This window comes from Terrapene carolina, unplaced genomic scaffold, assembly GCF_002925995.2.
Source record: "Terrapene carolina triunguis isolate 2854851 unplaced genomic scaffold, T_m_triunguis-2.0 Scaffold17, whole genome shotgun sequence".
Taxonomy (NCBI): Eukaryota; Metazoa; Chordata; order Testudines; family Emydidae; genus Terrapene; species Terrapene triunguis.
Window position 1 is genome coordinate 4,320,942 of NW_020664368.1, and position 15,075 is coordinate 4,336,016.

At 44.9% G+C, this 15,075-nt stretch overlaps 1 protein-coding gene across 1 annotated transcript in view; it reads left to right on the top strand.

Annotated features, from left to right (window-relative positions):
- Positions 1–14,649: 14,649 nt before the first annotated feature.
- Positions 14,650–15,075, top strand: part of LOC113406051 (von Willebrand factor A domain-containing protein 8-like) — a 258,349-nt gene continuing 257,923 nt past the window's right edge. Inside the window, exon 1 of the mRNA XM_029910690.1 lies at positions 14,650–14,837. Within this exon, the coding sequence (XP_029766550.1) occupies positions 14,690–14,837 (148 nt within the window). The 5' untranslated portion in view covers positions 14,650–14,689. The remainder of the gene's footprint in view (positions 14,838–15,075) is intronic.

The following is a 15,075-nucleotide window of genomic DNA, read 5'->3' on the forward strand; positions in this document are numbered from 1 at the left end:
CCTAAGTATGCTCAATTTTTAATGGCAAAAAAGCAGATTAACACAGAGTTATGGTTGCTTGGTGGTATGTCATCCCCTTGCAGAACGCTAAGTTGAGCAAAACTCAAATTTCTGAAAACCAGGAAATGAACAATTAAGGTTGCCCGTGTAACCTTAACTCTTTCAGCAATTCCCCACAAGGTAAGTCCCATTTACACACATACCTTTTCTCTGCTATCCCCACAGTTGCTGAAATGTACAAGCTCTTTACTTCCTAAAGTCCATTCACTCTCATCCACAGGATTCCATCTAACACTACAATTGTACATTTCTTAAATTCCATTCTCGATTTGGGACTCTTAAAGATTTAGTGGGTCCAATGCACTATGTTGGGTAAAACTTGCCAGAGTGAGACCATTTTGACCTGTTTCACATCAATAGTTTAAGCTCTAGCTCTGAGCAAAAAACAAAACCCCAATTAATCAAAGCTAGAAACTTTTTGAAAAATGGCTCTCTTTTCAGGGCTTTTATCTCTACAACCCCTACATCAAATGACCCCAAATGGGTTATGGGTCACTAACCCTATGTTATTTCTGCCTGAAGCACACCAAATTTCAAAAGAATACAACTAATCATGTTGACTTTAAAGGTTGACCTTTAAGTCCTCTAAACAGAAGTTGTGATGCAACCTTAACTACAGTGGCACTGCTATGCTACTGTAATACAGACAATTGTTAGAGGATTTAACTACCAAAAACTCTAACAAATCTCTATTGACCACATGAAAAGTATGATTTTCAGAGGCTCATAACTCAGTCAAATTTAAGCAGACTTTCACAAGGGTAGCAAAAAACACTCTTGCCATTAAGATAAATCCTCTGCCAAATTCCAAATCCTTGCTCAAAAGCATGGAGGCACTAGAAATTATTAATGTTCAGTGATCTCTAATGGTCCCATGTATTGGTGATGTAACTTGGCCACAGGACAAGAGATTTTTGAATTGATCTCCAGATCTTGTCCCCAGTAGCTAGTTTAGGTGTGGCTTGATGGCCTTTATCTGAATACTTCTTGTAGAGCTTTTTAGCTGCTTATAGGTGTTCTATGAGCTCTTGTACATAATGCAGATGGGTGACCAGGTCCACTGCTGGAGTGACCGAGGAGCTCGTAGGCAGCCCTGTGTGGAAGTGAGGGTGGAAACATTGGCATAAAACAGGCTCTGCTGAGAGGAGGCCTGGATCATGTTGCTATAAGCAAATTTGGCATATGGGAGCAAGGAGATCCAGTCATCCTGGTGGTAATTCAGAAGCACTGCAGGTACTGTTGGATAATCTAGTTCACCTGCTCTGACTGTCAGTTGGTCTGTGGATGATATACAGAAGAAGTAAGGCATTCTATACCCAAGAGTTAAAACAGTTCTTGCCAGAAGAAGGAGATAAACTATGAGCCTCAGTCCAACAATGCCCCACAGTAGTAGTCCATAGAGCCGCAACACAGGTTCGTGAAAGAGACCAGTGGCTTCCAGGGTGGCAGGAACCATGATAGAGGGGAATAAAGTGTGCTATCTTGGTCAAGAGATCAACAGTGACCAACACAACTATACATCCACAGGAGCAGAGTAGTTCTATTATGAAATACAGGGACATAGTAGATCAAGGCTAAGAAAGGGTGGGTAGGAGCTGAAGAAGACCGAATGCCCTTTCATGAGAGTTCTTGGTCTTGGAACACACATCCCAGGAGTCAATGTATTTCCTGACATAGGAGTGTATATCTGGCCACCAGAAATTTTGCAAAACCAAGTTCCTGGTTTTAGTTTGGCCAAAATGGCAGCGAGCTGGGAGTCATGACTTAATCCAAGAGCTTTGCGTCTCAGCTGGCCGAATGGAACATAAATGCAGTCTCCATGGTAGAGAATTCCATCCTACAACCAAAACTCTGAACCAATCTGCCTACCCACTCAAGGTCTCGCAGGTCTGATGGCAAAGTGCTTATGAGGCAGCAGGAATTGAATGAGTGACATTAGGTCCCTGTCTGCTGTTCCAAGAGTGAAGTTGGATGGCTAAGGATGGCTGAACGTGGTGGTGTGCATGACTCAGCAAGTTCATCCCTGCAGAACAGGCATCTGCCTTCCTGTTTCTTGCACCTGGGCAGTATGTAACAATTAAATCAAATTGGGTGAAGAAAATAGACCAACGGGTCTGGCACTGGTTTAGGTTTTGGGCTGTACAAAGGTATGCCAGGTTTTTGTGGTCTGTAAGGATCTGAACTGGAAATTGGGCTCCTTCAAGGAGATGATGCCATTCCTCCAAGCCTCCTTGTCTCAGATGTCATAGTTCCACTCACCCAGGCTTAGTTTTCTGGAGTAGAAGGCATAATGGTGGACTTGGTTACAGGGTCGTACTTATTAGGAGAAGACAGTTCCTATAGTGAAGTTTGATGCATTGGCCTCATGACGAAAACCTTGTTAGGGTCAGGATGGACAAGGAGGGGAGCAGTAGTAAAAGTCTTCTTCAGCTGGTTAAAGGCAGATTAGGTCTCTGGACCAGATAAATTGTCTCCCCTTTCAAAGGAGTGCTGTAATGAGAGCTACCAGGTGGGAAAGCCTCTGGATGAAATGCCAATAGAAATTGGCAAAACTCAGTTATGATTTTACCCCATGCATGTCACTTGGAGCAGACCACTAAGAGATGGCAGACACTTTGTGGGGTTCCATAGTTAACCCACCTGGGGATAATATACACCCAAGGAACTTGAACATGCTATGATCAAATTTGAATTTCTCTAATTTACCATAGAGGTGGCTCTGGTTAAGCCTTTCCAGAACAAGGTGTACATGTTGATTATGAAGGACCTGGTTCTCAGAAAAAGTGGTCATCTAGATAGATCACTAGAAACTGGTCCAACATGTCCCTAAATGTGTTGTTGATAAAGTGCTGAAAGGTTGTGGGAGCATTATATAGCCCAAAGGGCATCATTAGGTATCTGAAATGCTTGTCCTGGGTGTGGAATGCCATCTTCCATTTATCCCCTGCCAAGATATGGAATAGGTTGTAGGCCCCACAAAGGTCCAGCTTGGTAAAAATCCTTGTGGAATGAAGTTTCTCAAAGCTTATTAATGAGGCAAAGGGTATCTGTACCAAGCTTGATAGTCCATGCAAGGGCACAGGGAGCCATCCTTCTTAGACACAAAGAAAAGGGGTTCCTGCTGGGGAGCTGGATAGGCAGATTGGATTAATTTCTTTTTCAGATTCTATCCAACACAGGCTCCAAGATGGAGTAAATGCGGACAAATGAAATCTGGGCCCCTGGCTGGAGGTCTATGTGGCAGTCACAGCAATGATGGGGTGGCAGGGAGAGGAGAAGGGGAAGTATGTCTGACTTCCTCTTGCCATAAATATCTGCAAGGTACTGGTGTTTTACCGACCTTGTTTGGGTAGCCAATATCTGGGGTTTCACAGTCCATCCCTGCTGTTCTGGTGCCCCCAGAGGGGCAGTGTGTCCTTGGGGTTGAACTGCGCATTGCTTCTAATTTGAACCCAAGTTTGAGGAGGCAGGACTGTTTGTGGCAGAATGATGAGCAGAACTGAACCTTGCCAGCCTTCCAGAGGATATATAGGTCACGGGTGGAAAGACAGGTGACCTTGAGGATGACCAGAGAATGTGGGGAATGTACCAGATCGAACTGAAGGGTTTCATGGTGTCCCTGAAGAGGTGATTTGTAAGCTTGCCATCTCACGCATGACAGAATTCCAAAGAGGAGAGATCTGTCAATGGATTCAACCAGGTGAGAGAGAGAGCCTTGTACTGCATCTGAATTCTGTGACCTGGAGCAAAATCTGAGTCCATAAAACAACTGGATGCACCAGAGTCTATTAGTGCTGTCAAGTTGACCTCTGACATGGCCGAATGTCTCAAAGTAGAAGGTTGATTGGCTGCTGCTAGGGTACTGGTGGACAGATGCGGAGGCCATTTGCAGTCTTGAGGGGAAGATGCCGAGCCCCCTCTATTTCCTGACTGAGGTGCAGACCACCTCTTCCTGTTCAGCAATAGGCTAGAAGTTGGCCTGGTGTCCAGCATCAGAGAGACAAGGCCAGGCTATATCACCTTTCATGGGTTTGGTATGTGTGCATGTGGAGAAGGTTACTGGAGGTCAGCAGACCAGGGTTGGGGGAGCAGGTATGGGTTGAGTGGTTCTTTCTTTCCTGGTGATCTGATAGCCAGTCATCAATCTTAATACATGGGTTAATAAATGCATCCAGGCTGATTGGGGATTATATTTGTGATAGCTCATCCATGGTGTCATCATTCAAGCTGAGCTGGAAGTGGTAGCACTGAGCAGATTCATCCATTTGATGTCCACCACAAAGGTGCTGAAAACCTGCAGCATAGCTGGCTACCAGCCAGGGTCCAGAGTGTGGCCTCAGTTGTGCACGTATTGTACAGGTCATCAAAAGATTACTGATATGGCATGGACAAACTCCTCAAACTGACCCAGGAGAGGATGAGACTAGGAAGGCTAGGAGCAGGGCAGGCATAGGAGAGATCACAGCTGCAGGCAAGTAAGTAGAGCAGCCAGGGACCAGTGGTTGCTGTTTGACCACTCTGGCTGATAAGACAAAAAAACTTATCAGGCAGCCCTAATGTGGCTCAGCTGTGCTCACAGGCAGTCTGAGACCAGGCAGGTGCAACTGCAAGTCCTCATTCCTGACAGGCAGCTCCCCATCTAGCATATTGGCTTTTTGTGGATTGCATTCTTAGGTGCCTGTCTCTTCAGATTACCGTATAGGCTGCCTATGTGCCCAACCCAGGCTTTGTTGATAGCAATGTTGTTCCTGTGATTTTTCTAGGTGTCTAAAAGTTAGGCATTGCTATGCTGAGCGTCATAGCACTTAAATCCCTATGTATCCAGACCATATTGATCACTATCCTACTGATCAGCTTGCATTGTCAAGACTATATGTGTAATGAAAGGGCTAGGACCTGATCCTGCAATAGCTTCCATGCAGGTAGAGTCCTGAATCTACATGGAACCCTACAGAAGCTAATGGGAGCCTGCTGGCATGAAAGCTGTTGCAGCTAATCCTAGACACTTATTTAAAATAAATAAATAAAAGATTGGCTTGACATTTCTAGGTCTCCCAAACTGGGAGAGTCATACCAGAACAATGGGGTTTGTAGTCCCCAAAAGGCTGGCTCTAGCCATGGCCCTGACCATGTGGAATAAGCATGGCTTCTGTGGGGACCAAATAGAGAGAAAGCATGCAATGGAACTCTTTCTATTCCCTACACACTTATACCACCTTTTGGTGCCATCCACATACTTATGGAAAGTGGAACACTGGAACTAAAATGTTCAGAAAGAAGTTTTGTATTTACAATTACTTCCATTAACTATCTTTAGCTGCTAGGAAATGACCAGTGTAATAAATTAAAAAGCATCATTCTGCAATCACCAGAACAGACAAAAGAAAAAAAACAAAATACCTTATTACCTTGTGTGCTTAAAAAAAAAAATCACAGTATTTATGCCTGCAATAAAATTATCTTCAAAGCAGGCATTTCCAAGCAATCAGATACTGGCTAGATAAACCTCAACTCTTCCAGTCAGCCATCAATTGCCAAGAAACTCCTGACCTAGATGTCAGTATTGCTTAAAATTTGATAATGTTCTTAGTTACTTAACTGTTCAATTTAGGCAAAGGGAATAAAAAAAATATCTAAAAAATTCTGAGCAAACACCAAGAAACAATTTTACGTAGTGAATGTTTGCTTCTTGAGTAAAGGACTAGTACAAAGAGTTAAACAAACCCTCAACTAATTAGGAGACAATTACATGCTATTCTGGGGAGCAATGATGAAATTAATAAACTCAAAAAAAAAAGCCCTAAAGAACATAACAAAATGGGTTTCCTTTTCCATCTTCTGTATATGGCTTTGAAAGATCCTCTATACAAAAGACTACTAGCAAGTAAAGGGTTATTTATCTTTGCATATATGGCAGATGGGTCAATCAGAACATCAGGCATTAAATCCTGGCTTCATTGAAGTCAATTAAAGTTTTGCCATTGACTTCAGTGCAGCCAGGATTTTTCATCTCAAGTGTCTGCTCTCTTTATTGAGTGCTAGAATTGACTGGGAACAGGTCAAAGATGATATATTGTTCTTTACAGCTTGCACCTGTATCTAATTAATTTAGTCTGGAGATACAGCTGTGCAGCAAAGTAGCTGACAGCTGCTAGAGAGAACAGTCTGGAAGCTGTCAGAGAGCTGCTGTTTGATCTCTCACTCTTTGGAATATCTTTTCTCTGTTTAAAAAGAGTAAAGCATTTTGTTAAGAATCTTCAAGTTCCAAATAGGAATGTATTAGTCTGTTAAGTCTAGGAAATGAAACTATGAAATATGTTTGTTCCTGGTGTTAAATCATCTGTGGAAAACCACCCTGAGCATCTGCTCAATCCTTCCACTCCATCACAGGAGAGAACTACTTAAGGAGTCATTCTTCTAACAGAAGAGGAATGATTGAGTGCAATGTATAGAAAGTAATATAGATGTAGAGCTAAGTCAGTTGTGATTAGCCAGGAAGCAGAAGGAATGCTAAAGCAATAAAAGAAAAAGATTTATAACTACACACAGAACCACTGTCGGCATGAATGTAAAGAAATCTCCTGCTCAAAGGTCATTGGATAATAGTGTGTTGTCATAGTATTCATGGTAGTTGCATTTAGCTTTCTATTATATACATTTTTCTTTGAAACTTTCCATGTTTCTTCTTAGCCCAAAGGTGGCTTTTTTTAATCTGAGCAGTTTTGAAGATACAAAAATGGAAAAATATATACTTCAGAGCTTAAAAAAGACTTTTTTTATATACACAACTCAAATGACTGAACTTTAAACTTCAAACTTTACAGGTATACATACACAATTAACAATGGGTCTTGTACATTCACAGTATGAAACAGTTGCCATTCTTTACTGCACTAGTATCGCACAGTTTTATAGTTGTGCATCTTAATTGTTTCCTGCTCTACAGGGTGGTTTATTATCTGTATTAGTTATGCCCAGATCCCTCTTACCAAGGTCAAGTCCTTTTGTACAATTACAGGTGGTAGAGACCACCTCTTAACAAAGCTGATAAGCTCAGGTTCTGATTCTGCAAGCGTTTTTACATGTGCTAAACTTTATAAACGTGAGTAGTCCCATTGTTACCTCTCTTCCTTGGCCTTTTAGTATACTCTCCCAAGCTTTCCACTTATCTCCATATCATTATCAACACTCATGGCCTGTGCCTTGTTGTGTGTCCTGGGCTCTGGAGCTATCCTCTTATAGGTGGTTGTGCCCCTGCCTATCCCACTCCCCAATTGAACTGTGTTTGTATAATGGCATATTCTACTTCAGGAATAATTCGTCTTCTTAGCTTCTCCAGGACCTGATGATGGTTTCAGAGATTCATAAATTTCTCTAAAATTAACTCTTAAATCTTCCAAATATATTTAAATATGAGTTTTAATTGAGGCAAGCTGAATAGAACTTGCACTTTCTAAACCAGGCCAGTTTTGAAATGCAACATTCCAAGAACCTTAGACTTTTTTGAAAATGTAAAACCTGTTAGTATGCAAACTCCTGTACAGAAGAATGTCAGAATTAAGGACACCACGGGAATGGAGGTTGTCTATAAATCTGAAATGTTCATAACTCTGAACAGACCACAGTTCAGGCTCCAGATCCAGCAGCTGACACTCCAGGCCAGGTTTCAGCAGCAGCTGAGCTCCCTATTCAGTACTGGCATGATTGTGCAAGCTTGTCCCCCTCCTGGGTGTGTGTGTGTGTGTGTGTGTGTGTGGGGAATACAAAACAGTGCATACCCCTCCTGGTGGGGAAGAAGGGGTGAAAGGAGTGCTGCTTCTGCTTTACTGGCTCTGGCTGTCTTGGGCTGGAGCCCCAGCATCTTGCTGTAATTGGCTGCCCCACATGTGGGGGTGGGGACAGGCAACCCAGATGTGCCTATCTTTAAGCTGCAATACAGACACAGTACAGTATTTGCACTTCTTTTTGTCTCTGCTGCTGACTGTTTACTCCTGGTTTTACATGGTATCCAATTGACTAATCAGTCTGTAACTCTGGTATTCATATCTTTGAGGTTCTACTGTATGTGCAAAAGGTCTCAGCTGAGCAATCTAAAATTTGGGGTAAATTCTTCTTTGGCTATAGAAAGAGAAGGAATTTCAGCACTGAAACTTTTTTATTTTAAAGTTGGGGTTTGGGGCAAGAGATCACATCAAATCACACTTACAAGGGCAAACTAGTTAAAACTACCTATGGAGTCATAGCTTCATAATATACAGATACACAACATAAATGACTGCTTCTCGAAACCCACAAGGGGCGAGGCAATTCTTGATTTAGTTCTAAGTAGAGCACAGAATCTGGTCCAAGAGGTGAATGTATCTGAACTGCTCAGTAATAGCAATCATCATGTAATTTAACATTCTTGTAGGGCAAAAAATACCCAAGAATCCCACCACAGTAGCATTTAATTTCAAAAAAGGGAAATTACACAAAAATGAGGAAGCTAGTTAATGAGAAATTAAAAGGAATGGCCCGGCAGGTGAAATGCCTGCAAATGGAGACTATTAAAAAACTCTGTAATAGAAGTTCAAACTAAATGTGTATCCCAAATTTAAAAAAGGACACCGTAGTTAAACAGCAGAATAAAATAGGTGTTTAGAGGCCAAAAGGCATCCTTGAAACAGTGGAAGTCAAATCCTACTGAGGAAAATAGATGAGAGCGTAAACTGTGGCAAGTCAAGCGTAAAAGTATAAGAAGACAGGCCAAGAAAGAATTTGAAGAGCAATGAGCTACAGACACACGAATTAAAAAGCAACTGTTTTTTTTTTTAAGTACATCAGAAGCAGGAAGCCTGTCAACCAGGCTCTGGAGCCACTGGACGAGCGAAGTGCGAAAGGAGCACTCAAAGAAGTGCATTGGTCTTCCTGCAGAGGGTGAGGGGAGATCCTGAATTTGTCACCTAAAAATAATGGGTCAGGTACGGGGAACTGTTCCAGACTGAGGTGTCAACAGATAAACAGTAATAAGTCAACAGAAACAGATGATATTCACCAAAGAATTCTGAAGAAATTCAGATATGAAATTGCAGAACTATTAACTGTGGTATGTAATGTATCAGTCTCTGTACCAGATGACTGGAGGATAGCCAATGTAATGCCTGTTTTTACAAAAGGCTCCAGAGGGAATCCTGGCAATTACAGGCTAGTAAGCCTAACTTCAATACCAGGCAGATTGGTTGAAAATATAGTAAAAAACATAATGATCAGACACACAGATGAACATGATACATTGGGGAAGAATGAGCATGGCTTTTGTAAAGGGAAATCACGCCCCACCTATCTATTAGAATTCTTTGGCGGGGGGAGTCAATAAGCATGTGGACAAGCGTGATCCCCTTGATATAATGTAGTTGGACTTGCAAAAAGCCTTTGACAAGGTTCCTTACCAAAGGCTCGTAAGCGAAGTAGGCAATAATTGGATAAAAGGGACAGTCCTCTCATGGATTAATAACTGGTTCAAAGATAGGAAATAAAGCGTAGGAATAAATGGGTAGTTTTTGCAATGGAATGGGTAAATAGTGGGGTCCCCCAGGCCCTGGAGTGGGAGCTGTGCTCTTCAACATATTCATAAATGATCTGGAAAAGGGGTTAACGAGTGAGGTGGCAAGTTTGCAGACCATACAAAATTACTCATGATAAGTCTAAAGCTGACTATAAAGAGTTACAAAAGGATCTCTACAAAGCTGGGTGACTGGATGATAAAATGGCGGATGAAATTCAATGTTGATAAATGCAAAGTAATGCACACTGGAAAACAAAATCGCACTATAGTTACAAAATGATGGGGTCTAAATTAGCTGTTACCACTCAAGAAAGAGATCTTGGAGACATCCTGGATAGTTCTCTGAAATCAGCCACTCAAGGTGCAGAGGCAGACAGAAAAAGTTAACAATGGCAAGAACCATTAGGAAAGTGATAGATAACAAAACAAAACATTGTAATGCCACTATATCATTATATCAATGTTCCCTCACCTTGAATACTGTGTGTAGTTTCAGTCACTCCATCTCAAAAAAGATATATTAGAATTGGAAAGGGCATAGAGAAGGCAACAAAAATGATTAAGAGGAGGGAACAGATTCCATACAAGAAGAGATTAAAAAGACTGGGACTGTTCATCTTAGAAAAGAGATGACTAAGGGCAATATGATAGAGATCTATGAAATCATGAATGATAGGGAGAAAGCAAATAAAGAAATACTATTTACCCCCTCATGTAACTCACGAACAATGAAATTAATAGGCAGCAGGTTTAAATAAAAAAAAGGAAGTATTTCTTCACAGAACCCATAGTCAACCTGGGAAACTCATTGCCATAGGTTGCTGTGAAGGCCAAAAGTATAACGTTTCAAAAAAGAATTAAGATAAGTTCATGAATGATAGATCCATCAATGACTGTTAACCAAGATGGTCAGGAATACAACCCCATGCTCTGGGTGACCCTAAAACTCCAACTTCCAGAAGCGTGGAGTGGACAACAGGGGATGGATCACTCAAAATTGCCCTAGTCTGTTCATTCCCTCTGAAGCATCTGTCAGAGACAGCATACAGAGCTAGATGAACCATTGATCTGTCCCAGTATGACTTTTCTTATGTCCAGTGAGGAAGTTCATGTTGCTTTGAGATCTTGAGCTTTTGCATTTCCTGATTTTTAATGTCTTTAAATTTGCAAACTTAACATTATCTGTAGATAGTGTTTTGCATGTAATATCTAAACATTGTCTGTACATGAAGTGCATGAGGAATCATAACTATATTCATCCACAAACACTGCATTCTAAGTGAATAAATGACAAAGGATATTCAAACAGAATTAGGTTTATTTTTAAATAAAAAATCATCCGGTACAAAAGTGGAGGTGGTTCAAGGTTTGCCTTTTTGCTCCCAAGACCAGAGGCTTGAACTTCAGATTAGGAACAGAACTAGATAGACTATCCTCACAAACTAAAGAAAGGAATAATACATAGATACAGGAAGGCAGAAAAGTGAGACATGCATGTTAAGTTACAAGAAGGCAGACAAGAAAAAATACTCCAATGACTAGACACTCTTGTTCATAAAAGAAATTAGGTCACTGAGGGCTTTTATCTAGGGGAAGAGAATAGAGTGGAAAGATGGGGTCGGGGGTGCTAGGTTACAGAGAGATAAAATGAGGCTAACATCCGTGAGCCTGAAGCAACAGTGGAGCTACACTTTTTTTAGTCTTTGCAGGAAAGATAATTTAATTTATATAACACTCTTCCTTCAGAAGGATCTCATGGAATAATAGAAATTAAAAATGGAAAAAATCTTTTAGGCATCATCTCACTGTACTGTTCCCATCTCACTGGGTGTTCCTTATAGTTTAATTTCTAGTATATTTTAAATATCTCCAATGATGGGCTGTCTCAAGACCTGTTGTCTAGTACAGGTTCTTGTACTAGAAAACAAGCCCACCATAATTTTACAACAACATATTGATATTTAACTCAAGATAGCCATCGGGATTTTAAACACTGAAAAACAATTCTTCACTGACTCAACCAAAAAGGTATAGTCAGAGTGAGGCCCAGGATGAGGCCAGGCCTCTTGGGTTAAGATGGGGGACGTGCTTCCTCCCTTATCCCAGCCCCACCCAGAACTGGACCCTAGAAGAAGCAGCCAGCCCTTTTCATCTTACCTGCTGGGCTGTGATTGACTAGTATGGAAATGGGGGCATTGTAAGAACCAAGGTAGATATTTTCATATTTAGTTATTTTATCTCTTTCCTCATAAATTAGTCATTCCTGGCCATATTCATTTGGGCCCCAATCCTGCATTTTGCAGAGCCTGTGTGGAGCCTGATTGCCTGCACACAGTAAATTGCAGGATTAAGGCTTTTGGTCTTCTCCGAATTCCCACCAGTGAGTTCTTCTCTGGTGATGCAATACATGCAAATGGATGCAACATCACACAAACTGTATGCCTCTATGCTCTGTCATGCCTCTGCAACCCAAAATTACATTGACCTTTCTTGGTGTCATATAGAATTGCAAAAATCACCTCTAATTTGCTATCCACAATCATCCCAAAGCCTGTTTTGTCATCACCGATTTCCAGGATTCTGGTCTCTCATCAAAAATGTTTCTGATTATTTATCTCAAGGAATATTAGTTTATATGTGCCCCAGTTGTATCTCATTTTATTGTTTTCTGTCCATATTTTTAACCTCTCTTGGACCCTTTGTCCTTTCATCCTTCTCCTGGTCTCCTGTCTCACTCTTGAGACCTTTTCTACTCCTGGGGGAATTCTGCGTCCCTGCATGGGAGCAGAATTCACATCCCCTGCAGATTTCTGTGCTTCCCTGCAGAAGAATGACGTTCTGACGGGGAAGCAAAGGGAAGCCACACGAGCGGTCATACGCCCCTCCCCAGCAGCACAGATGCATTGTTTCGGGCTTTTGGATTAGCTGGTGGAGAGGTAAATCACCGTGTGCGGGAGGGGCTGCTGATGTCCTGGCTGGTGGCTTCTGCCCTGAGCCAGGCTCAGCTGCTAGTCCCAGCTGGGCTGGGGAGGACAGGACTTGCTCTTCCCCTGCAAAGGAGCGGCTAGGTCAGACCCACTCCCAAAAACCTCCCCTGGCTGCAGGAAGCTGTGTATCTCCCTCCTCCTCCTCCCTCCGTTTCTTGTCCCCATTGCTCCTCAGCTGTGGAGGGAGGAGTCACTGTACAAGGAGCTGCCCCCTGGCTGCCCAACCCCTGGTGTATAGATCCCCCATACCCAGCCTCCCCGGCTAAGCCTCACCCCCTGCACCCAGAACCCCTCCCTGAGGCACCCACACCCAAACCCCAGTCTGCCGAGCTCAACTCCCTGCACCTGGAGCCTCACCGCTGAGCCCCGCCACACTCCTACCCCTGCACTCAAACTCCCTGAACCCCCTGCACTCAAACTCCCACCCCAATGAGCCCCCCCGTGCCCCACCCCCTTCCCCCTACCCCCCCCTTGCACATTGCCCCTGGACCTGGAACCCCCCCAACGAGACCCTGTGCATCCAGATCCTCCCCACACCCAGACCCCATCCCCACTGAGCCCCAACCAGCTGCACCCCGACACCTACCCCAGCAAGCACCCACCCCACTCCCCCCAACACCCAGATCCCATCCCCACTGAGCCCCAACCAGCTGCACCCCGACACTCACCCCAGCAAGCACCCACCCCACTCCCCCCAACACCCAGATCCCTGCCTACTGTGCCCCACATACCCAGTCCCCTCTGTTAACCTCAACCACCTTCCCCTGGATCTCCTGCAGAGTCCCATTGCCTCTGCACCCAGAACCCCGCAATGAACCCCTGTGCACCCAGACTCCCCCACTGAGCTGCCCAGATTGCCCGACACAGAACCCTCTCCCCCCACAACGGCAACCCCCACACTAAGCCCCTCCTAAGCTGGGATTAGCCTGCCTGCCCACACCTGGTGTACCTGGTGTCGAGGGGCAGGGCCAGACCCCAGGGGTGTTTTGGGGGCAAGCCTGGCCCTTGTGCTGTGTCAGGGTCAGGTGCAGCCTCACCACTGAGTTCATGCCCCTGCACTTGGAATCCCCCAATGAGCCCCTGTGCGAGGGGGACTGCAGGGTGATCTCCCACCTCCATGCAGCCAGTGGCTTGTGCTCCCCACTGCCATGCTGGAGCCTCCAAATTTATTTATTGACAAATAAAATTTGCAGAAATTTAAACTATGTGCAGAATTTTTATTTTTTTGGTGGAGTATTTCTGTTCCCTTCTTTGACACGTTGTCCCCTCATACACTTTACTCTGGTTCCTATTAATCTTATCTCACTTTCTGGGGTCCCTGTTTCAATTAGCTCCTCAGAGACATGCATTGCTGTCACTATGCCTTCTCCGGAACTTCCCCATTCTCCCTAGCTGTCATCCGAGCTTAGCACTGTACTGCATCCCTTTTCCTGCCAGTGGAACATCACCCAAAACTTTCTTCTTGCGGGTTGAACAGAAGTGGAGCGGGAAACATATCGCTACTATACATATACACTTGTACTGATACAGAAAAGCGAATGATAGCCCCCCAAGTGTATTGTGACTCCAGGAGGCACAGAGGCCAACAGCTGTCAGTAGCTCCAATTCACAACCCAGCATTTTAGCACAGGTTAGATACTCGTCAAGGCTACAGCGCAATTGAACTGTGCAGTTCACTGACGGGTGGTTGAAGGCTGATCCTGGTGCTGTCACACTCATATAGCGACCCCCACCCCCCCCCGTCCTACAGAGAGAAGCGGAGACTGTGGCACCCACAGACCAAAATCCCCCCGCAACCTCTCCCCCCACAGGGCAGGGGAGAGACGGACCCGCTTGGGGCAGGTTCACTCGGTCCCTGCCTCTCGGGGCCCGGGCCTGCTCCCATGGAAGCTGATGGCGAAGCGCTGGGACGCGGGGCAAACGAGATCACAACCACGCGCCGGGGCGGCTCCCAGCGCCGCGCTCCCTCCCCGGGCAGCCCGAGCCCGGCCGGCACCAGTTTCCGGTGGGACGCTGTGCCTCGGCGTTTCCTTTCCCCCTGGCCTGCCGCTTCCCCAATCCCCGCCTGCCCGGTGCGCGTCTCCGGCCCGGCCTCCCCATGCAGTCCCGGCTTCTGTGCTTCAGCGGCGGCCCCGCAGCGCGGAGAGTCCGGCTCATTCTGCAGCAGGTGGTGCGGGGCCGTCTGGCTGCGGAGAGGCAGCTGCAGCCGGAGGTCAGGGCGCTGCACGGCCCGGGAGCCGCCGCAGGTAACTCCCCTCCCCCCCACGGGTTAATGGGGCTGTGACTCCCCCCCCCAACACTAGCCACTTCTACACCCCCGTCAGCTCCCAGTGCCCCCAAACTCCAGCCCCCCATCAGCTCCCAGAGCCCCCAAACGCCAGCCCCCTCCACGCCCCCGATCCAACCATCAGCCCCACCGTCTCCAAATTCCAGCCCCCTCCACACCCCACTGCCTGCAAAGCCAACTACCATCAGCCCCCACTG